At 43.5% G+C, this 21,693-nt stretch overlaps 1 protein-coding gene across 9 annotated transcripts in view; it reads left to right on the top strand.

Annotated features, from left to right (window-relative positions):
• Window positions 1–21,693, top strand: part of NCAPG2 (non-SMC condensin II complex subunit G2) — a 62,025-nt gene that overhangs the window by 30,691 nt on the left and 9,641 nt on the right. For all 9 annotated transcript variants that reach the window (XM_033863571.2, XM_033863570.2, XM_033863569.2 and 6 more), the window contains 12 exons: window positions 13–116; window positions 3,951–4,124; window positions 6,038–6,108; window positions 7,076–7,229; window positions 7,330–7,503; window positions 8,204–8,320; window positions 8,406–8,546; window positions 14,063–14,162; window positions 17,814–18,001; window positions 18,941–19,081; window positions 20,620–20,723; window positions 21,566–21,666. In XM_033863571.2, coding sequence (XP_033719462.1) covers window positions 13–116; window positions 3,951–4,124; window positions 6,038–6,108; window positions 7,076–7,229; window positions 7,330–7,503; window positions 8,204–8,320; window positions 8,406–8,546; window positions 14,063–14,162; window positions 17,814–18,001; window positions 18,941–19,081; window positions 20,620–20,723; window positions 21,566–21,666 — 1,569 coding nt within the window. The remainder of the gene's footprint in view (window positions 1–12; window positions 117–3,950; window positions 4,125–6,037; window positions 6,109–7,075; window positions 7,230–7,329; window positions 7,504–8,203; window positions 8,321–8,405; window positions 8,547–14,062; window positions 14,163–17,813; window positions 18,002–18,940; window positions 19,082–20,619; window positions 20,724–21,565; window positions 21,667–21,693) is intronic.

Raw genomic sequence — 21,693 nt, 5'->3', positions numbered from 1 at the left:
CACACATTTTAGCAAAGCTGATTCATGTGATTCGCCACTGCTTGAACGCCTGCATCCGGAGGGCTCTGAGTGCATGCGGGGAGGGCAGTGAGGAGCCGGGGAAGGAGAACGTGAGCGTGAGTCGAGCCGCCGCTGCCCGGCGCCGCCTTGGGGCCATGGGGCTGGGGCCTGGGCCACGGGGACGGGGACGGGAACAGGGCCACGCGGACGGGGTCGGGGCCACGGGGGTGGGGACCCGGACGGGTGCTTCTCCCGCGGGAGAAGGGCAGGGCAACAAGGCAGAGGTGTTATTTCCACAAGCCGTTACCTTAGCAATAAAATTACTTATTCCTTTAGTGCTGATACTTCACCTAATTATTTTGGAGGATCATAAGTAATTTTCTAGAAAGAATTTCTGTGTATCCTTTGTAGTTCACTGTGGAGTTTGAGTAGGATTTAATACAAAGGAAAAATTATTATTGCTGACACTCTTTTCCCAGTTTTCTTCACCTTAAGCTTCTGTGTGTATATATATATATATATATATATATATATTTTAATTGCTTTACAATGGTGTGTTAGTTTCTGCTTTATAACAAAGTGAATCAGTTATACATATACATATGTTACCATATCACTTCCCTCTTGCATCTCCCTCCCTCCCACCCTCCCTATCCCACCCCTCCAGTCGGTCACAAAGCACCAAGCTGATCTCCCTGTGCTATGCGGCTGCTTCCCACTAGCTATCTACCTTACGTTTGGTAGTGTATATATGTCCATGCCTCTCTCTCGCTTTGTCACAGCTTACCCTTCCCGCTCCCCGTGTCCTCAAGTCCATTCTCTAGTAGGTCTGTGTCTTTATTCCTGTCTTACCCCTAGGTTCTTCATGACATTTTTTTTTCTTAAATTCCATATATATGTGTTAGCCTATGGTATTTGTCTTTCTCTTTCTGACTTACTTCACTCTGTATGACAGACTCTAGGTCTCTCCACCTCATTACAAATAGCTCAATTTCGTTTCTTTTTATGGCTGAGTAATATTCCATCATATATATGTGCCACATCTTCTTTATCCATTCATCCGATGATGGACACTTAGTTTGTTTCCATCTCCGGGCTATTGTAAATAGAGCTGCAATGAAGATTGTGGTACATGACTCTTTTTGAATTATGGTTTTCTCAGGATATATGCCCAGTAGTGGGATTGCTGGGTCATATGGTAGTTCTATTTGTAGTTTTTTAAGGAACCTCCATACTGTTCTCCAGAGTGGCTGTACCAATTCACATTCCCACCAACAGTGCAAGTGTTCCCTTTTCTCCACACCCTCTCCAGCATTTATTGTTTCTAGATTTTTTGATGATGGCCATTCTGACTGGTGTGAGATGATATCATTGTAGTTTTGATTTGCATTTCTCTAATGATTAGTGATGTTGAGCATGCTTTCATGTGTTTGTTGGCAATCTGTATATCTTCTTTGGAGAAATATCTATTTAGGTCTTCTGCCCATTTTTGGATTGGGTTGTTTGTTTTTTTGTTATTGAGCTGCATGAGCTGCTTATAACTTTTGGAGATTAATCCTTTGTCAGTTGCTTCATTGGCAAATATTTTCTCCCATTCTGAGGGCTGTCTTTTGGTCTTGTTTGTGGTTTCCTTTGCTATGCAAAAGCTTTTAAGTTTCATAAGGTCCCATTTGTTTATTTTTGTTTTTATTTCCATTTCTCTAGGAGGTGGGTCAAAAAGGATCTTGCTGTGATTTATGTCATAGAGTGCTCTATGTTTTCCTCTAAGAGTTTGATAGTTTCTGGCCTTACATTTAGGTCTTTACTCCATTTTGAAGCTTCTGTATATTTTAATTTGACCTGGGGTTGGCACACGTAGATTGGGTCTGGACGTTACCGTATTTTACAGCTAGACGGGTGGTGGCGCTCTTAAGGATTTATTCACCGCCACTGCCCTAAGATTCTACTAGAAACGTCGTGGGGTTGAATTTTTGGGAATGAGCTTTATTTAGAATTGTCTTTGAAAAAGTAATTTATCAAGGAAGCTATATAGCTGGTATTTCTTCAGAATCCAAAGTGACCAATTATATCATTAAAAAAGGAACATTTAAGACTTAGAAACGTATTACTTATAAGCAGTATCTTAAGCTTGTAAACAAACTCTCATGCTTGTATGTACCTCTGAAGTAAAAATTTTGGGTAGTTTTGTGGTGCTATGTAGATTAGGGTACTGGCCTTTAAAAGAAAGTCACAAGATGTTGAATATACTTCAATTAAAACCAAAAAAAAAAGGAAGTCACAGAAGATAGTTTTGCCCTTTTGATGAAACGTGGTTCACGCTGGCTGCAGGGTGAGGCTCCTGCGCTGTCCGGCCGCTCCTGTCTCCATGTCCCCGCCCTGGATGCAGGCCCTCGGCCCTTGAGAGCCAGGAGCCTACAGGGCCGCCCCGCGCTGAGGCTGGGGCTGCGCCGGCGGGTGGTGTGTGGGGCTCAGTCGGCCTGCCTGGGGGCTGGGGGGAGCACTCCCCGGACCCCACCTGCCCCCCGCTTCAGCATCCCCTGCCCTGTCTGTCCGCTGGGGCAGAAGGGGGAGGAGAGAGAAGAGCCTGATGTCATCTTAACGGCCGAATCTGCCTGGCAGATCCATCAGTTCATAGGCCTGTTCAGCTTGGGCTCAGGAAGCCCTCAGCCGGGAGCGTCTGGAGCTCGTTCTGCTTTCTTGGTGGGATCTGAGTTCCTCTTTTCAGAGTTTTCCCCTCAGGATATGGGTTGGGTGGGCAGGATTTTTTAGGAAAGTGATCCTGTAACTTTAGAAACCCTCACTGGGATGCCAGCTCCAGGCTCGCGGGGCCCTGCGCCTCTGGGCCACCCCTTCACACTGATGGATGGATGGTGGAAGTGGTTTCGCCAAAAAGTGAAAACTGTTACAGTTCTCAAATACTGAAGGAACCCTCCACCCCCATATTGAACCTAGACATTATTGAGAAAGCTGCACTTCTCACATTTTAGGTCAGTTTCTGTACCGTTAGAAAACACAAGGGTGCTCTATTGTAACCGGTAGTAGAAAAAAAATACAATTTGCCGTCTGGATTTTGTCATTCTAAGAATATTTAATGGCTTAAAGCATAATTTTTTGAATTGGTTCTTTTACCTTTTCACATTGCTATCTACTAAAAATCTCTGCTTTCTGTTTAATGAAATCTTACTTAGGAACTTAGCATATTTTTGTAGAGGAGAAATGGTGGCTTTCTCAGGGGACTTTAATGATAAGAGTGCTATGCTAATCACTAGAATGTAAAAAGTAAAATTAAATACAGATTGCAGTTTTGTCAATTTGTTATCTATATCATTCTCATAGTAGTATCTAAGCCTTCAGTAGTTTCATTGCTTTTTAAATTTAGCCACAAGCCATTCCGGGTATTTAGTGCCTATTGAAAAATCTAACTTTATATAGCAACTACTTTTGTTTTTTCTGTGTGCCCTCATTAGTTAAGTTAATTTGTTCGCCGTATCTTTTCCCATTACATCTGAGTAGCACAAAAATACCAGCACCTGAAATGAATCCTGCTTTGCATCTCAAGGTAGCCCCTTCCAGGAAATGGCCTGTGTGGCAAGTTGTCAGTTTGTCACAGTCACCGGACAGGGCTGGCATCTGAAGTGGAGCACGCGCAGGCGAGCGTGTGGTGCTGGGGAGGCGGCCCCACCCCTCTGCGCAGACAAGGAAGGATTCGCTAGAAGACACGCAGACACCTGGTGCTGTCACTCCCTGCCAGCCCACAAACCAGAGCAGCCCACGGTCGAGGGGGAGTCGATCCCATCAGACATCACACCACAGTCTTAGGGGTTCTATCTGCCTCTCCTTCCATCTCTGCCTTAGGTCTGGAATTCTGAGATGTGCTTTTAGACCCAGTGCTGTTCTCTTCAGAGTGATTATGATTTGATTCTTTCACAGTACAATTTTTTGTATCTTAGGCCCTGGACCAAACGCTGTCAATAAGTGATACTGCGTCCATGGCGGGTTTGTTAGAGATCGTTGTGATTCTTTGGAGAAGCATTCACAGGAGTATGGAGAATAACAAAGAGGCCAGAGTGTACACCGTTAGCAAGTTCGCCTCTATGCTGCCAGAGTACATGAAAGCGTTTAAGGTAAGACGGGCCACCCTGCTAAGGCAGGCGCGCCAGGTCACATTTGTGCAGGACCAGCCTCTGGACCTGCTCCTCCTCTGCAGAGGTGGGGGCTGAGCCACCGTCCGCCCCGCAGGACGCTCGGCCTCTCGCCCTTCACGGGGTGAGGCCACGTGTCCTCCAGCCTCCATCCCTTCACCCGGAGACTTGTCTGGGGAGCACTGGTTTTCTATCTCTAATGGCCTGACACTATTTTAGAATCTGGTTTGATTTGCTGGGAACTGAGAAAGGGGAGTTTGTGAACATGAAGATGTAGTAGCACCTTGGTTTTGTGGGCAATTTTAGGCATTTGACAGCATCCGGCAAGCACATGTTTCTGAAGTATCCGAGTTGTGTCTGTGTTATTGAGACAGACAGAACTGTGTGCATAACTTCTGTTTGGAGGAAGGAAACCTCCTCATTCCTTGACTTTCTATTTCTGAGTAAAGGCCATATTTCAAAACCGATGGAAATAAAACTGCTATGTAGAAATGTAAATTTATTCCTAATTGTGAAGAAAGCGTGGCTTAAATATAGAAAGGTCATAGGTCTTAGGAATCACCCTTCTCTTGGTAAAGTTTACTTTTGGTTCTTCTACAACTGCTTATGTGACCTTGGACCTCTTAGCTTTTCTGAGCCGTATTTCTGTGACTGTTATGTCTCCGAGCTCCATCCTGCCTCTGAAATGCAAACGTGACCTGTCTGTGAAGGTAAATAGTCAAGGCTGCCCAAGTCACTAGGACATTTAAAAGCTCAGATAATCACATGGGGTTGAGAATTAGAAGATAAACATAGAGGCCATAGGATACCAGACGAGATGACAGGTGAACAGTGTGGCCTGGGTGTGTCCAGGAAAAGGGAGGTGGTGAATTAAGTCTTTAATCCCGAATTATTCTGGCCAGAGAGCTTCTCTGCCCTCAGTACCTCCCAGAACCTTGTGGTTGGCCCATAAGTAGGTAAGGCATCTGTAAGCCACACATGGAGTGGAATCAGGAGTAGCTGCCAGCCGACTGTTGTAACATCAAGAAAACATTTTCTTTATTGGGAGTTGGGGGTGAGGGTGGGTTCACTCTGACTGAATGCAGGTTAATTACAGGCCAGATGGTGACATTGCACCTGTTTCTGTTTCATGTATATGTCCAGGAAAATTGTTGTTTCTTTTCCTTTTAGGGCCCATCTTCCTTCATCCTCTCATCCAACCAAGGGTGTTTCTTATTAAGTGATCTTGATGGAGTCTGGTCTGTCTGCTCTGTTACTGTGATAATACTAGTGGTGGTGATGTAGCTGCAGTGGGGCCCGAGGTGGCATCCTCACTTGGTTCCTGCCAAAGTCCCGCCCTCAGAGACCAGCCCTTCTCCGTGTGTTGTACCAGCTGGTTGGGGTGTGGCGTCTCATGGGACTTGGGTTTGGCCAGGTAGCTCCATTGCACTGCGCTGTCTTCCTAAGGTGTTCTGTTCTGATTATTTTACTTAGGAACTTTTCTGACTAGTTTCATTCCCTTGAGTTTTATACTCAGGACACACTGAGTATATAGAGTTGGGTTTTTTTTCCTTTCATCGGTATTGTTTTTCAAATACCAGTCAGTGCCTTGACAGCAAGGACTTTTGTCTCTTCTGGTTACTGCTGTATTCCAAGGATCTCCTGGTACACAGTAGGTGCTTAATAAATATTTGCTCAAATAATTCATCACAGAAAGTAGTAAAGTGTCCTATAAAAGTTTGAGAAGACTTATCAAACCTAATGCTTCCCAAGGGGTTAAGTCCTCCTGTTGTGTGTTGAGAGCATCACTCTAATTCCTACCAAGCAGCTTTGCAAATGGGTTCCTGGGAGTCATGGGGCCCTCGGGATCCCATTGTTTACGTTCCCTGTTGCTGTGTGTCTTTTCATGCTTTCAGGATGATCGCTGCAAGACCCCTCTGTCTGTGCTGGCCTCCCTGATGCCGGCCTCGGCTGTGCCCACCTTCAGGTGCCCGCCCTCTCCGTGCACGCCTGGTCTCACTTGGCGACTCCTGCGTGACCTTCAAGCCCCCAGTGCTGTGCTCCCTGCCCCTGGCCTCCTCCCCTGTGGCAGGGAGAGCAGGGGATGTGGCTTCCAGGGCTCCGGGACTGCTGAGGGACACAGCAAGCCACCACGGGAAACTGAGAGTCTGGCGTTGTTCAAGTGCCAGATGGTGAGACGTGAGCCATCCCGCCGTCCACCACGGAGCCTTGGCCACACGTGACTCTGAGTGCTTAGAATGTGGAGTCTGGGTTGGGGCAAGCTGTGTGTGCATCCTGGTGTGATGCAGACTCGGGGACCTGGTGTGAAAGAGGGATGTAACATGTTTCATCAGTAGTTTTCTACAGTGACCATGTCTTAAAGGATGTTGGGGGTAGGCTGGGCTAAATAAGACACATTATTGAGATTAATCTTGCCTTTTTAGACGTGGCTTCTAGGACCTTTATAATGACACACGTGGCCTGCTTTTGTGGCTCACATTGTGTTTTTTATTGGGCAGCATTGCGCTAGGGTGTTGGTTATTAACTCAGTAAAAATTACTTATTTTTATTCATATTTATAAAAAAAAAGAATGTTTTGATGCTAAACAAAAAGTATTGTCCCCAGATTACGGATCTTTACTCTAGAGTCTGACAGAGGCAACACAGAAACAAAAGGCCAGGGTTTGTAAGTGCCTGGTGTGTCCTCGGTGCCTCACATCTGGGGGCCCCTGAAGCTGCTTTCAGAGTCAGCATTTTGTACTGGACCTTGTCCTGCGTAGTAATTGTGGGAAAACAGTGTATTTTTCCTGCGGTGGAGAACGTCTGAGAGTTCCCATGATAGGAAGGGCTTATGTACCCTCAGTTTTTAGCTTCTTCATTTTCCCCGCCTTTTAGAAAAGTGAGAAATTGCTATTGAGATATTAGATATGATTTTATATATGTGGCATTTTCAGCTGTGGTGTGATTTCCACACTAAGAAACCAAGAGGAAGGAACAGCCGACAAGAGCTACTGTATTCTGTTAGACTGTCTCTGCTCCTGGGGGCAAGTGGGACACATCCTGGAGCTTGTTTGTGACTCGCTGCCGGAAGAGCAGCCTCAGAGCAAGGTACACTTGTGTCATTTTTAAAGTTTGCTGAAGGAGGGTAGCTGTATGCTAGAACTCACGTGCTTTCCTGCTATGTGCCTCACTCACTCTGCGCTTTCAGGGTAACTCCGCGTCTAAGCGGAAGGTGCGGGTCCAGGACCCGCGCCCAGTCAAACCCGGGCTGGCGCTGGTCTACGTTGAGTACTTGCTGACCCACCCGAAGAATCGCGAGTGCCTGCTTTCCGCGCCCCAGAAGAAACTGAACCGTCTTTTGAAAGCCCTTGAAACATCCAAGGTAACTTTGTAGAACAGATGCAGATGCCGTGGAAGTTGAGCGATAGGGTAAGGTCTAAGTTTTCCACGTTTATAGTGTAAAATTTTCACCTGGGGGCGGGATGGGACTGGGTGAACACTTCCAGGCCCTGGTCTTTCTAGCAAGTCGTGTTCAGAGCCCAGTGTCCTGTTGAGGCCAACTCTGAGGATGAGCCGGTCTGTCGGAACAGGCCCGACAGCAGGAAGACGGCCCGCCACCCCAGGTCCCCTTGCTCTGGCCCTGCTCATCGACGAGGGAATTCCAGCCCCCTGAGTCCTGGGCAGGCTTTTCTAGGGCCCTTTGGAGAGCGAGTCCCGTGAATTTCCCATCTCCTCTCCCCGTCCTGGCTCTTCGGCCGTCTCCTCCAGGCCAGCCCTCGGAAGCAGCCTGTTACTGACACTGCTGCCAGAGGCTCCCGCCTATCAGCACCAGACATCGGATGTCGGCGGGTTGGAGGTGGGCAGCGGGGGCTGCAGGGGGCAAGGGCTGGACGAGCTTGATCCTGAGGGCTCCTTGAGCAGCACCTATGAAAAGGTGTCTTCTTGTCCCTTTACGGGAGGCTTGGAGGAGGGAGGACACTCGCCCTGCTGCTCTGGCAGCCCTCTCCAGGTGCAGCTGTGTCCTCACTTCATGCGCTGCCTGCTGAGCCGGAACCTTAGCCTGCAGATGTCCTGTTTCACAGGTGGATCTGGAATCGATTTTGCAGTCGCCAGGTGGGAGCCCTCACCACCTGAGTGAAGGCACTGCCCTGCGAGCCTTCAGCCTCCACTGTCGGTTGAGTATCCATCTTCAGCATGAGGTGCGTCCACCAGCTTGGGTCAGGACATGGGGCGAATTGGCCCAGCGGCTCTGTGACTAACCTGTCTTCTGTTGTTGTTGGACAGTCCTGCTCAGAAGGCAAAGTTTACCTGTCCACTTTGGAAGACACTGGGTTTTGGTTAGAAAGCAAAGTTTTATCTTTTATCCAAGATCAAGAAGAAGAATATCTGAAGCTTCACAGGGTCGTTTATCAACAGATTATCCAGGTTAGAAGTCTTTAGACACAGAGACCCTTCTCCAAATTGTGATGTGCTTCCAGGTTTTATTTTCTAATTTAAAGCTGTAACTTTAGTCAGTACTGCTGCTCTTCTTAAACACTTACAGTGGCATCTGAATATCTAGAGTTTATCTTTTTTTTTTTGTATGTTTATTTATTTATTTCTTAGTAGTCATCCATTTTATACACATAGTGTATACATGCCAATCCCAATCTCCCAATTCATCCCACCACCACCACCCCGCCGCTTTCCCCCCTTGGTGTCCATATACGTTTGTTCTCTGCATCTGTGTCTCAATTTCTGCCCTGCAAACCAGTTCATCTGTACCATTTTTCTAGGTTCCACATGTACGCGTTAATATACGATATTTGTTTTTCTCTTTCTGACTTGCTTCGCTCTGTATGACAGTCTCTAGATCCATCCACATCTCTACAAATGACCCAATTTTCATTCCTTTTTATGGCTGAGTAATATTCCATTGTATATATGGACCACATCTTCTTTATCCATTCATCTGTCGATGGGCATTTAGGTTGCTTCCATGACCTGGCTATTGTAAATAGTGCTGCAATGAACATTGGGGTGCATGTGTCTTTCTGAATTATGGTTTTCTCTGGGTATATGCCCAGTAGTGGGATTGCTGGGTCATATGGTAGTTCTAGTTTTAGTTTTTTTAAGGAACCTCCATACTGTTCTCCATAGTGGCTGTATCAATTTACATTCCCACCAACAGTGCAGGAGGGTTCTCTTTTCTCCACACCCTCTCCAGCATTTGTTGTTTGTAGATTTTCTGATGATGCCCATTCTAACTGGTGTGAGGTGATACCTCATTGTAGTTCTGATTTGCATTTCTCTAATAATTAGTGATGTTGAGCAGCTTTTCATGTGCCTCTTGGCCATCTGTATATCTTCTTTGGAGAAATGTCTGTTTAGGTCTTCTGCCCATTTTTGGATTGGGTTGTTTGTTTTTTTAATATTCAGCTGCATGAGCTGTTTATATATTTTGGACAATAATCCTTTGTCCCTTGCTTCATTTGCAAATATTTTCTTCCATTCTGAGGGTTGTCTTTTCGTCTTGTTTATGGTTTCCTTTGCTGTGCAAAAGCTTTTAAGTTTCATTAGGTCCCATTTGTTTAGTTTTGTTTTTATTTCCATTACTGTAGGAGGTGGATCAAAAAATATCTTGCTGTGATTAATGTCAAAGAGTGTTCTTCCTATGTTTTCCTCTAAGAGTTTTATAGTGCCCGGTCTTACATTTAGGTCTCGAATCCATTTTGAGTTTATTTTTGTGTATGGTGTTAGGGAGTGTTCTAATTTCATTCTTTTACACGTAGCTGTCCAGTTTCCCCAGCACCACTTATTGAAGTGACTGTCTTTTCTCCATTGTATACCTTTGCATCCTTTGTCATAGATTAGTTGACCATGGATGCGTTGGTTTATCTCTGGGTTTTCTATCCTGTTCCATTGATCTATGTTTCTGTTTTTGTGCCAGTACCATATTGTCTTGATTACTGTAGCTTCGTAGTATAGTCTGAAGTCAGGGAATCTGATTCCTCCAGCTCCTTTTTTTTCCCTCAAGACTGCTTTGGCTCTTCGAGGTCTTTTGTGTCTCCATACAAATTTTAAGATTTTTTGTTCTAGTTCTGTAAAAAATGCCATTGGTAAGTTGATAGGGATTGCATTGAATCTGTAGATTGCTTTGGGTAGTATAGTCATTTTCACAATATTGATTCTTCCAATCCAAGAACATGGTATATCTCTCCATCTGTTGGTATCATCTTTAATTTCTTTCATCAGTGTCTTATAGTTTTCTGCATATAGGTCTTTTGTCTCCCTCGGTAGGTTTATTCCTAGGTATTTTATTCTTTTTGTTGCAGTGGTAAATGGGAGTGTTTCCTTAATTTCTCCTTCAGATTTTTCATCATTAGTGTATAGGAATGCAAGAGATTTCTGTGCATTAATTTTGTATCCTGCAAATTTACCAAATTCATTGATTAGCTCTAGTAGTTTTCTGGTAGCATCTTTGGGATTCTCTATGTATAGTATCATGTCATCTGCAAATAGTGACAGTTTTACCTCTTCTTTTCCAATTTGTATTCCTTTTATTTCTTTTTCTTCTCTGATTGCTGTGGCTAGGACTTCCAAAACTACGTTGAATAATAGTGGCAGGAGTAGACATCCTTGTCTTGTTCCTGATCTTAGAGGAAATGCTTTCAGTTTGTCACCATTGAGAATGATGTTTGCTGTGGGTTTGTTGTATATGGCTTTTATTATGTTGAGGTAGATTCCCTCTATGCCCATTTTCTGGAGAGTTTTTATCATAAATGGGTGTTGAATTTTGTCAGAAGCTTTTTCTTATTTATTGAGATATCATATGGTTTTTATTCTTCAGTTTGTTAATATACTGTGTCATATTGATTTGCGTATATTGTAGAATCCTTGCATCCCTGGGATAAATCCCACTTGATCATGGTGTATGATCCTTTTAATGTGTTGTTGGATTCTCTTTGCTAGTATTTTGTTGAGGATTTTTACATTTATATTCATCAGTGATATTGGTCTGTAATTTTCTTTTTTTGTAGTACCTTTGTCTGGTTTTGGTGTCAGGGTGATGGTGGCCTCATAGAATGAGTTTGGGAGTGTTCCTTCCTCTGCAGGTTTTTTGGAAGAGTTTGAGAAGGATGGGTGTTAGCTCTTCTCTAAATGTTTGAAAGAATTCACCTGTGAAGCTATCTGGTCCTGGACTTCTGTTTGTTGGAAGATTTTTAATCACAGTTTCCATTTCATTACTTGTGATTGGTCTGTTCATATTTTCTGTTTCTTCCTGGTTCAGTCTTGGAAGGTGATAGCTTTCTAAGAATTTGTCCATTTCTTCCAGGTTGTCCATTTTATTGGCATAGAGTTGCTTGTAGTCGTCTCTTAGGATGCTTTGTATTTCTGCGGTGTCTGTTGTAACTTCTCCTTTTTCATTTCTAATTTTATTGATTTGAGTCCTCTCCCTCTTTTTCTTGATGAGTCTGGCTAATGGTTTATCAATTTTGTTTATCTTCTCAAAAACCAGGTTTTAGTTTTATTGATCTTTGCTTTGTTTTCTTTGTTTCTGTTTCATTTATTTCTGGTCTGATCTTCATGATTTCTTTCCTTCTGCTAACTTTGGGTTTTGTTTCTTCTTTCTCTAGTTCCTGTAGGTGTAAGGTTAGATTGTTTATTTGAGATTTTTCTTGTTTCTTGAGGTAGGCTTGTATGGCTATAAACTTCCCTCTTAGAACTGCCTTTGCCGCATCCCATAGGTTTTGGATCGTCGTGTTTTCGTTGTCATTTGTCTCTAGGTATCTTTTGATTTCCTCTTTGATTTCTTCAGTGATCTCTTGGTTATTTAGTAACGTATTGTTTAGCCTCCATGTGTCTGTGTTTTTTACGTTTTTTTCCCTGTAATTGATTTCTAATCTCATAGCGTTGTGGGCAGAAAAGATGCTTGGTAAGATTCCAGTTTTCTTAAATTTACTGAGGCTTGATTTGTGACCCAAGATGTGATCTATCCTGGAGAATGTTCCGTGCATACTTGAGAAGAAAGTGTAATCTGCTGTTTTTGGATGGCATGTCCTATAAATATCAATTAAATCTATCTGGTCTATTGTGTTATTTAAAGCTTCTGTTTCCTTATTTTCATTTTGGATGATCTGTCCATTGGTGTAAGTGAGGTGTTAAAGTCCCCCACTCTTTTTGTGTTACTGTCAATTTCCTCTCTTGTAGCTGTTAGCAGTTGCCTTAGGTATTGAGGTGCTCCTATGTTGGGTGTATATATATTTATAATTGTTATATCTTTTTCTTGGATTGATCCCTTGATCATTATGTAGTGTCCTTCCTTGTCTCTTGTGACATTCTTTATTTTAAAGTCTATTTTATCTGATATGAGTATTGCTACCCTAGTTTTCTTTTGATTTCCATTTGCATGGAATATTTTTCCATCCCCTCGCTTTCAGTCTGTATGTGTCGCTAGGTCTGAAGTGGGTCTCTTGTAGACAGCATATATATGAGTCCTGTTTTTGTATCCATTCAGCAAACCTGTGTCTTTTGGTTGGAGCATTTAATCCATTCACGTTTAAGGTAATTATTGATATGTATGTTCCTATGACCATTTTCTCAATTGTTTTGGGTTTGTTTTTCTAGGTCCTTTGCTTCTCTTGTGTTTCCCACTTAGAGAAGTTCCTTTAGCATTTGTCGTAGAGCTGGTTTGGTGGTGCTGAGTTCTCTTAGCTTTTGCTTGTCTGTAAAACTTTTGATTTCTCTGTCGAATCTGAATGAGATCCTTGCTGGGTAGAGTAATCTTGGCTGTAGGTTCTTCCCTTTCATCACTTTAAGTATATCATGGCTCCCTTCTGGCTTGTAGAGTTTCTGCTGAGAAATCAGCTGTTAACCTTATGGGAGTTCCCTTGTATGTTATTCGTCGTTTTTCCCTTGCTGCTTTCAGTAAGTTTTCTTTGTCTTTGATTTTTGCCAATTTGAGTACTATACGTCTCAGCGTTTTTCTCCTTGGGTTTATCCTGTATGGGACTCTCTCTGCTTCCTGGACTTGGGTGGCTATTTCCTTTCCCATGTTAAGGAAGTGTTTGACTATAATCTCTTCAAATATTTTCTCAGGTCCTTTCTCTCTCTTTTCTCCTTCTGGGACTCCTGTAATGTGAATGTTGTTGCATTTAATGTTGTCCCAGAGGTCTCTTGGGCTGTCTTCATTTCTTTTCACTCTTTTTTCTTTATTCTGTTCCACAGCAGTGAATCCCACCATTCTGTCTTGCAGGTCACTTATCCGTTCTTCTGCCTCAGTTATTCTTCTATTGATTCCTTCTAGTGTATTTTTCATTTCAGTTATTGTGTTGTTCATCTCTGTTTGTTTGTTCTTTTATTCTTCTAGATCTTTGTTAAACATTTCTTGCATCTTCTCGATCTTTGCCTCCATTCTTTTTCCGAGGTCCTGGATCATCTTCACTGTCATTATTCTGAGTTCTTCTTCTGGAAGGTTGCCTATCTCCATTTCATTTAGTTATTTTTCTGGGTTTTTATCTCGTTCCTTCATCTGGTACATAGCCCTCTGCCTTTTCAACTTGTCTTTCTTTCTGTGAATGTGGCTTTTGTTCCACAGGCTGCAGGATTGTAGTTCTTGCTTTTGTTGTCTGCCCTCTGGTGGATGAGGCTGTCTTAGAGTTTATTTTTTTGCAAAGCATAAACTGCATAATTTTAATGTAATTTGACACATTGCACGTAACACGTGTTCAGTAATGTTTGTGGATAACATAAAATGTGTTTCTAGATTTCTTATGGAAAGAGAAATGAGAATTAATGTATTTTTATGGAAATTCCTTTTTAAGCATCTTTGTAGACATCTGCTTTATGAGACCCCTAGTGGTACCCTTACATGTTAGGACCTTGACCAGCAGGATGTCCCCTCTTGTCCCTTCTGTGGCTTTTGATGGGAAATCACATCATCATGTCTACCTCTCTTACAGACCTACCTGACTGTATGCAAGGATGTCATTGTGGTCGGCCTTGGTGACTGTATGTTTCAGACACAGCTTTTACAGCGGAGCCTGGGAATCATGCAAACAGGTACTGCGTTTATTAAAGGACTAGTTTAGAGCGACTGGCAGTCAGAACCAGCCCCTCTCTCCCTCCCTCACTTCGCTGGTCAGGACTCTTGTTTTTAAGTGATAGATGTGTAGCACAAACTAGCTGACACCAAAAGAGGAATTAACAGGCTGAGGCAGCCAGGAAGTTCAGAGGTGTTCCTGGCTCGGACGTGACCAAGTGCGGAGTCTCTGGCAAGGTCTTATGCTCCTCCCCCGGTGGTTTGCGTGATTGCAGCTGCTTTGCCGTGTGGTCACCAGCACGGCCCCAGCCTGTCTGCTGCTCCTGTCTGGTGTCTGTCATCGTCTGCGTGCAAGTCAGGAGTTGTTTAATGTCCCCCCCCCCCCCGCCCCCCGAGACCACTGGGAAGTTGCTGTCACCCCAAGGACAGGATCCCTGGTAACTCATACCATGGCGTCCACACAAGTTAAATGTGTTCAGTGAGTGAGTGAGAAGTTGGCCTCCTTCCAGGTGGGCTGGGCTTCGATTATCTGGAGCATCGCATCCAGGGGGGCCGGGCCAGATCCTTGCAGCCCCGTCTCATTGTGGCGGGGGGAGTGTGGGTGGACCCAGGATGCCTCCTCTGCCTCGGGTCATGGGCTGGCTAGAAGGGCACCGCAGGGCTGTGACCCCTGCCCGCTGCCTCCCTGGGGCAGCCGAGTCGGCACAGAACACCCCGTTGCTACAGTTGGTTCTTCCTGAGATCCCTAGAAGCTTGGAAATGCATAATTTGAATTTCTTTAAGCCTAAATATTTGCTAACAGAGATTGAAAGTATTATCATTTACCAAATTCAACATGAAGTTTGCAGTTAGCTCTCTGGGGTCTTTTGCTGTAGTCTTGACTATCGTTGTGCAGACCCCGGGGAAGTCTTGGCCACAAACCCCACAGCTTCTTTCTTTCATGGTTCTGCCCCTGAGGTTGGCACTTGGCCTGCATGGGTGCTGGGGTGGCAGTCACTCTGCTCTGCTGTCTCGAGTGTACGTGTCCTTAATCTGTAATTACAAGCAAGATTTTACATCATTTGGTTACAATATCCACAAAGACTAAATATTAAATAGAACAAATGTTTTTTGTTTTAAAATCTTTTTCCTTTGTTTAAGTCTTTATAACTCTCACTTTCTATTGTGAAAACAGCGTTTTAAACTTAAGCTTAATGATTGAAACATTAAAGATGATTTGCATTGTTAAACTCAATTTATCATTTAAGAATTATTTTCCCCTAAGGATTAAATCTATTTTTAGTATTTATAAAATTTTCCAAGGAGCTAATAAGAATTTTAGATCTCCAATGTAGCCCGTAAGCTACTGACCTTACCTTCGACCAAGCTGAAATGATCTTTGTATTTATACATTCTAACAATCGGGATTTCCCAGGAGAGAATCAACTGTGTGCTCATTCTTTGTAGTCCTGTTACAAATGAGATTATACTTTGCAGTTTTGCTAGGTAAGCCCAGAGCCTGTTCTCTGGACTTGCTCCACTTGAAAGAGTCCTAATAGAACATTTAAATTTAAAACTCAGTCACATTATATTATTAACATTTGAGCATGGCGTTCTCCATGCTGAAATGCATATTCTGGAAGAGACGTCCTTGAATACAGCTGAGTTCCCACATATAACCCAGATGTAAACAGCTCGGTTCAAAAATGCAGGTGTTTCTGCTATAACACAACATGTGTGTTTTGAAAAACTCTGTGTGTTCTGCAAAATCAGCCACTGGAAGTGATGGGGCTTGTGAGAGAAGATGCCTGCGGTGGACTGTGGGCCGGTGCCGCGTGACAGCACCAGGAAATGATAATGCCCCCAAAAGTAATTAGCACGACTACGAGGAAGGTTGAATTCCTAATAAGTAAATATTACAGTAAATAATGGGCTTTGTGGTCAGTGCAAAGGTAAAGGGGGATTGATGGGGACCACAGCCTCCTGTGTAGAGCCGGGCAGGAGGGGCTTGCAGGACAGCACACCCCATCTGAGACAGAAAGGGGCCTGGGTCCACGTGGCTCTCGGTGGCTGCTGCCCTGAGATGGGCTAGTGAGCGTCTCCTTGCGTACAGACTCATGGTGGCCTGAGATGCTGACCGTCGGTGCTGGGCCGCGTGACCCCCCAGCTTAGCCATCCCTGTGCACCAGTCACTCTAGAGAAGCAAGAACTTCCAAAGTGAGGGCCTTCTGTTTCCCATGGCTGCAAATCCTGACCTACCTTAGTAACTTATCATACTCTGCTTAACCACTACCTATATATATTTGGTTATAACGCACATATGGCTTGAATGTAATGAAATAACTTTCAACTAAAACTTTCAACATTTCAGATTTTTGTCAGTAGTAAAGACACTAGTTAGTATGAGGTTCTCCCACTGCACCAGGACCTTGAGGGTGGATGCAAGGGGACAGGCCCCCTTGTCCTCAGAGCCCCGTCACCCTCAGCGTGTTGGCCTCTGCTGAGCTGCTGCCTCACTGCCTGCTTCACTGAAATGACTGATATGTGGAGAATGTATCTCTCTGCCTTCTTCTAGATAAAGAGATTTGTTTCTTGAAAGTTTCTGTTAAGTTTGCAAAGACTCTCCAACTTTGTGTTGATTCTGGTAGCGCCATACACCTTCTGAGGGGCAAACTCAACTGGAACGTGACCATTTCTTTTATTACTTTAGTAGATAGATTTGGACTTGGGGTTAGTTTCTTACTTCTGTCTCAAGCAGAGCTTCTATGTCTATTAATCTCTTTCATAAATCAAGGAGCTTCCCTATTAGGGCCACATGATTCCTATGTAAGGTAGGAGAGGTCATAACGCTTTGTCCCCTAGATACTAATCTTTTAACGAGGAACATTATTTCTGTGCTTTTCTATGTGACAGGTTTTTAAAAAATATACATGTATAGTTTATATAGTATATACTTTTAAATGTATATAAGGAAGAATCATGGTTCCGGCCCAGTCCACCAGGGATGCAGCCCTGCATACGGACCTGAAGGTTAGTCAGTGGTGGGCAGTGCGAGGTGCAACATGGGTGCAGAGTGGGGCAGGGGCATGGGAGGGCGCGGCCTCTGTCTCTGTTTGCAGTGCAGCTTACAGGCCAGTCTGCGTAGAAACAAAAAAGAAAATTGAAGGTCCTCAGCATGAACTGTAGAATTGAGTTCACACTCTGAAAACGTTTTACCAAATTTTTACCAAATCATTGCCACACAGGAAAGGAGAGAAAGACACCAACAAACTACACAGTGTTGGGGATTTAACAGAGTTGGCCTTGGAGATTCTTAGGTCATAGACTGAGAGCTCTAGGGCCTTTCCTCTCAGACCTGTCAGCGATGTCACCATCGTGTGAAAAAGTAAGACACATCCTCTACCCAGGTGTTCAGGGAACCACACTGTCCACACATGCAGTGCTTCTCAGTGCCTGAGCCAGGTGGGCTGTTACTGTTATTGAAGGCATCGGCTTTATATATTTAATAAAAGGAGCAAGTCGTAGGTATGTATGTCTGTTAGATTTTATGTTAATCTGACCAACCTGGTATTGGCTCACCAGTAACAGTCTCTTTTAAGTTACCATAATATACATGTGTTCAGTGAAAAATATATAATAATTTCAACTAAATTGTGTGATTAAATAACTGATTTTTTCAACTTTCTTTCCAGTGAAGGGATTCTTTTATGTTTCATTACTTCTTGGCATTCTGAAAGAGGTAACCAGAAGCTCCTTGACGCAGAAAGCAGATTCAGAGAAAGAAGTCTCAACACTGTTTGATTTGGTGCAGAAAGTATTTCAGCAAATGTTGGAATGTATGGCGCGGAGCTTCAGGAAGCAACCAGAAGAAGGCTTGCAGGTACTGGAGCCTCCCCAGGGCGGGACAGAGGGACTAGAGGGACAGCGCCCACCTTGTGGAGCAGGGTGCGCGGAGCCAGGCCTGCTCACACGCTGGGGCTATCGGGTGGGGAGAGGTGCCACGCAGACAGGAAGTGGCTGCCAGGTGCCACCTTCAGCTGGTGCTGCCAGCCCTCTCCCTGGGGTGGCACGCTCTGGGGCAGGAGGCGAGGGAGGCCAGGGGCTCACCTCCGGCCACCAGTCTGGGGACAGTGTTGACGTGTTCAGGTCAGTAGGCCAGCGACCCGAGAGCTCCTCTGCCCAGCAGGACAGAAGCAGAGAATGAATACAGTAGCTTGTGAGTGCCCAGCTGTTAGTAGTAAAGATTTAAAAAATGCTTAAATGGGAGGATGTTTATGCGCTATTGAAACTTTCAATTTTGTCCTGTTTTTTTTATCTGGTAGAGGTAATCGAAGGTTATTGGCCATATTTTCTGTAGCCTAGCTCATATTTGAGTTAATTTGAAATAGTCCTGTTTTTGATGAGTTGGTTCAAGTGTCTGTGATCTATTTACGGAATTTGTGCCAAAATATTTTTCTTTTCTCACCATTGTCTGTACAGCTTTGTTCAGAACACGTGGCCTCATAGTGGGTGTCTTCCCTTAATGTCAGTGATGTTTCTTCATCTCTCCTTTCGAAAACTTTATTAATGTTATTGATACTCCTATTCTTGGGGATTTTTCTTTGCTCTGGGGTAAGAGTGTCATAAAGGTCCTTCCTGGCGGGCTTCAGTCCTGTGTGTCGCCTTCTGGTCGTGGTTCCCATCAGCTGCAGAGAGGAAGGTGCGGCAGTGAGGGTGGGCAGACGAGACGGGCCCCGGGCCCCCGGGGGACAGCAGGAGGAGGCCTCATTCTTGAAAGTGGTCTTCTAAGCACTAACAGTGACTGATGTGTTTTTCGTAGCTCCTTTATTCTGTTCAGACCCCTCTTCATGAATTTATCAGCACCGTGCAGTCCTGGCACGTGGACACGCCTGTCCACCGGGGCGTGCTCTCCACTCTGATTGCCGCGTCCGTGGTCGAGATAAGTCACCGGCTCCGAAAGGTGAAGTGTGTTGTCCTGAAACTGCTGTGTCTTGTTTTGACTATTCAAGAGGCTGTTTTCTGCTGGCAGCACATTTTTATGCTTTTCCAAGTATTTTTTCAGAACTCAGGTATAGCGGGAGGTCTGCTTCTCCTGCAGCTTCACCACACAGTTCCGTGGCTGGTTTGTGTTTAGAATCACGTGACCATGGGGGGACCCATGCTAAGGATGTTGTCGTTCTTCATTAAAACCAAGCTGCTCCTTGCATCTTGAATACTTCTTTTTGCCATATTTTAGAGGCTTAAGCGAGTTGATACATTTCTTAAGATTCCCCTCTCCTGACAGGCAGAAGTGGCCCTGGTCAGTGGCGAGCAGGGTGCACGAGTACCTTGGGCTCTGTTTCTGGAATAGCTCACATCTCTGACTGCCTTGCTGTACATAAGCCTTACTTTTCTTTTTCTTTTACGCGTAGGAAATTTGAACCTCTGATATCAGTTTAAACAGATAGTTTGTTTGCCCCTGCTCTATAAAGGACTGGCCATTTTCCTAGCAGTAGCCTATTTTATATGATTAGCCTACTTGGTTCAAGATTGACATAATCAGGATGGTAATTCAGGTCACAACAGAAACCACTCTTTCACGGCATGGAATCCTGGTGGTAGCGAGTGAGGGCATGGAAGAATGCCTTAAGATAGTTAAATAATGAGGCGTTTTCTCAGTATGAAAAGCTGAAATCTGATAGGAGATATCTTTGAAATATACAAATGCAAACATAATTTGTATAAATTTTGTATTATAAAATCACAAATATAAAAAGAGTTGACAAAATTCTGAGACATTGATAACATTTAAGGCCCTCCTGAAAGCTTGAAGAGAGGTCATTTTGGTTTAGGAGCGTGATTCCTGGACTATACACAGCCCAAGAACTGGAAGTTATTCAGGCCTGTGAGCTACACAGCTGATGACGATGAATCCGTCAATGGCCTGTGGGCCATCGTGGCCCACTATCTGTTTTTGTAAATAAACTTATTTTGGGAAAAAAACAAACAAACAAACTCATATTGGAACATGACCAAGCCCATTTATTTACCTTTTTTCTATGGCTGCTTTGTGCTGTAACAGCAGAATTGAGTAATTGTGGCAGAGATCGTTTTGCCCACAAAGCCGAAAATATTTACTCTTTAAATATTTACTATTTACTACTTTATAGAAAAAGTTTGAGTTGAGAAAACCTGATCTGGACTAATAAGAGTAACGAGTTGTTTGCTTAGTGTAGAAACACGTTGTTTACAGAAGGTAATAGAATTAAAGGGTGTTCGACAGGCTTGTTGAGTGACGTGTCTTTTTTCTTCTCTCCAGTTGATTGACACCACTGTGTATAGTAATAGGTTAATCATAATTATGGTAGGCATTGCAGCAGTTAATAAAAATCATTGTTTTGAGTTTCTGGAAAGCCTTTCTCAAGTTTGGAAGAAAACCCAGGGAAGTGTAAAATGAGTGATCAGTGCAGTCTCAGTCTCAATTCATGTTACTGACTTGACTTTTTTTTTTTTTTTTAGGTTTCTGATACCAAAGAGCTTACTCCCCCAGAGGGTCTTTCAGCCCTTCCACCATTTTCAAGGTGTTTAATAGGAATAATAATAAAATCTCCCAACGTAGTCAGGTAATCCCTTTTTCTTTGCTGTTCTCTTAATCCTGTCATGGCTGTAAGCTCTCAGTAACTTTAGCTCTATTCCTTTTACTCTCACCATTTGTCAAAAGTGCATTTTTTTCCTAAGAGAAAACATTTCCATACAATTTTCTCTCATTTTATCAGAGATTAAAAATATTAGCATTATACTTATACAAAGTGAAATTCTAACTCTCTGAAAGATATATTCATCCAAACAGTCTCTGGTTATGCTTTATCATAACTACGGTTCATTTAGAGGGAAACATTTAAAATTTTAACGTCACTGAAATACTTCCTACAATGGACACTTCAAAACACGACTTGGGTAAATTCCATGTGGTTTTCATTCGGCACACAGCTGTTACTCATTTCTCCATGCCATGTGTCACCTGACCTGCTTCTAGGGTTTCTTGTGGCACATGCAGGACTGGTGGGCTACAAAAGGGAGAGTTTTGCAGATACCTGATACCTGTGGAATTTTAATAGTACATATGTTCCTTGAAAACTTCAAAAAGCATTGTTTTTAACAGCTATGAATTATCTTTCAATAGCATATCAAATCTTTTTTGTGGGCATTACGAGTATGCAGAGTGGCTTTATTCACTAACCAGAACAACCCTCTTCTCTTTCTAGCAACGCCCTCTGATTTTAGTGTCTCACCTGTATGATTTGGCATGCTTACAGCGAAGAGTATGGGAAGGGTTTAGTCAACTTCCCATGTTAGCTGAAAACTAGAATTCATGGTGGTTGATGAATCTTGGCTATATTTGTCTTTCTGTAAAGTATTAAGATATACTATAGAGTAATTTCAGTTGTTTTTTACTTTTTTGCAGGTCATTTTTAGATGAACTGAAAGCATGTGTTATTTCTGAGGATATTGAAGGCATCGTGTGTCTCACAGCTGTTATGCACATTATCTTGGTTATTAATAAAGGTTGGTTAAATTTTCTATGGTGTCGTC

The sequence above is a fragment of the Tursiops truncatus genome, chromosome 9 (genome assembly GCF_011762595.2).
Source record: "Tursiops truncatus isolate mTurTru1 chromosome 9, mTurTru1.mat.Y, whole genome shotgun sequence".
NCBI classification, from domain to species: Eukaryota; Metazoa; Chordata; class Mammalia; order Artiodactyla; family Delphinidae; genus Tursiops; species Tursiops truncatus.
This window is presented reverse-complemented; position numbering and strand designations above follow the sequence as displayed.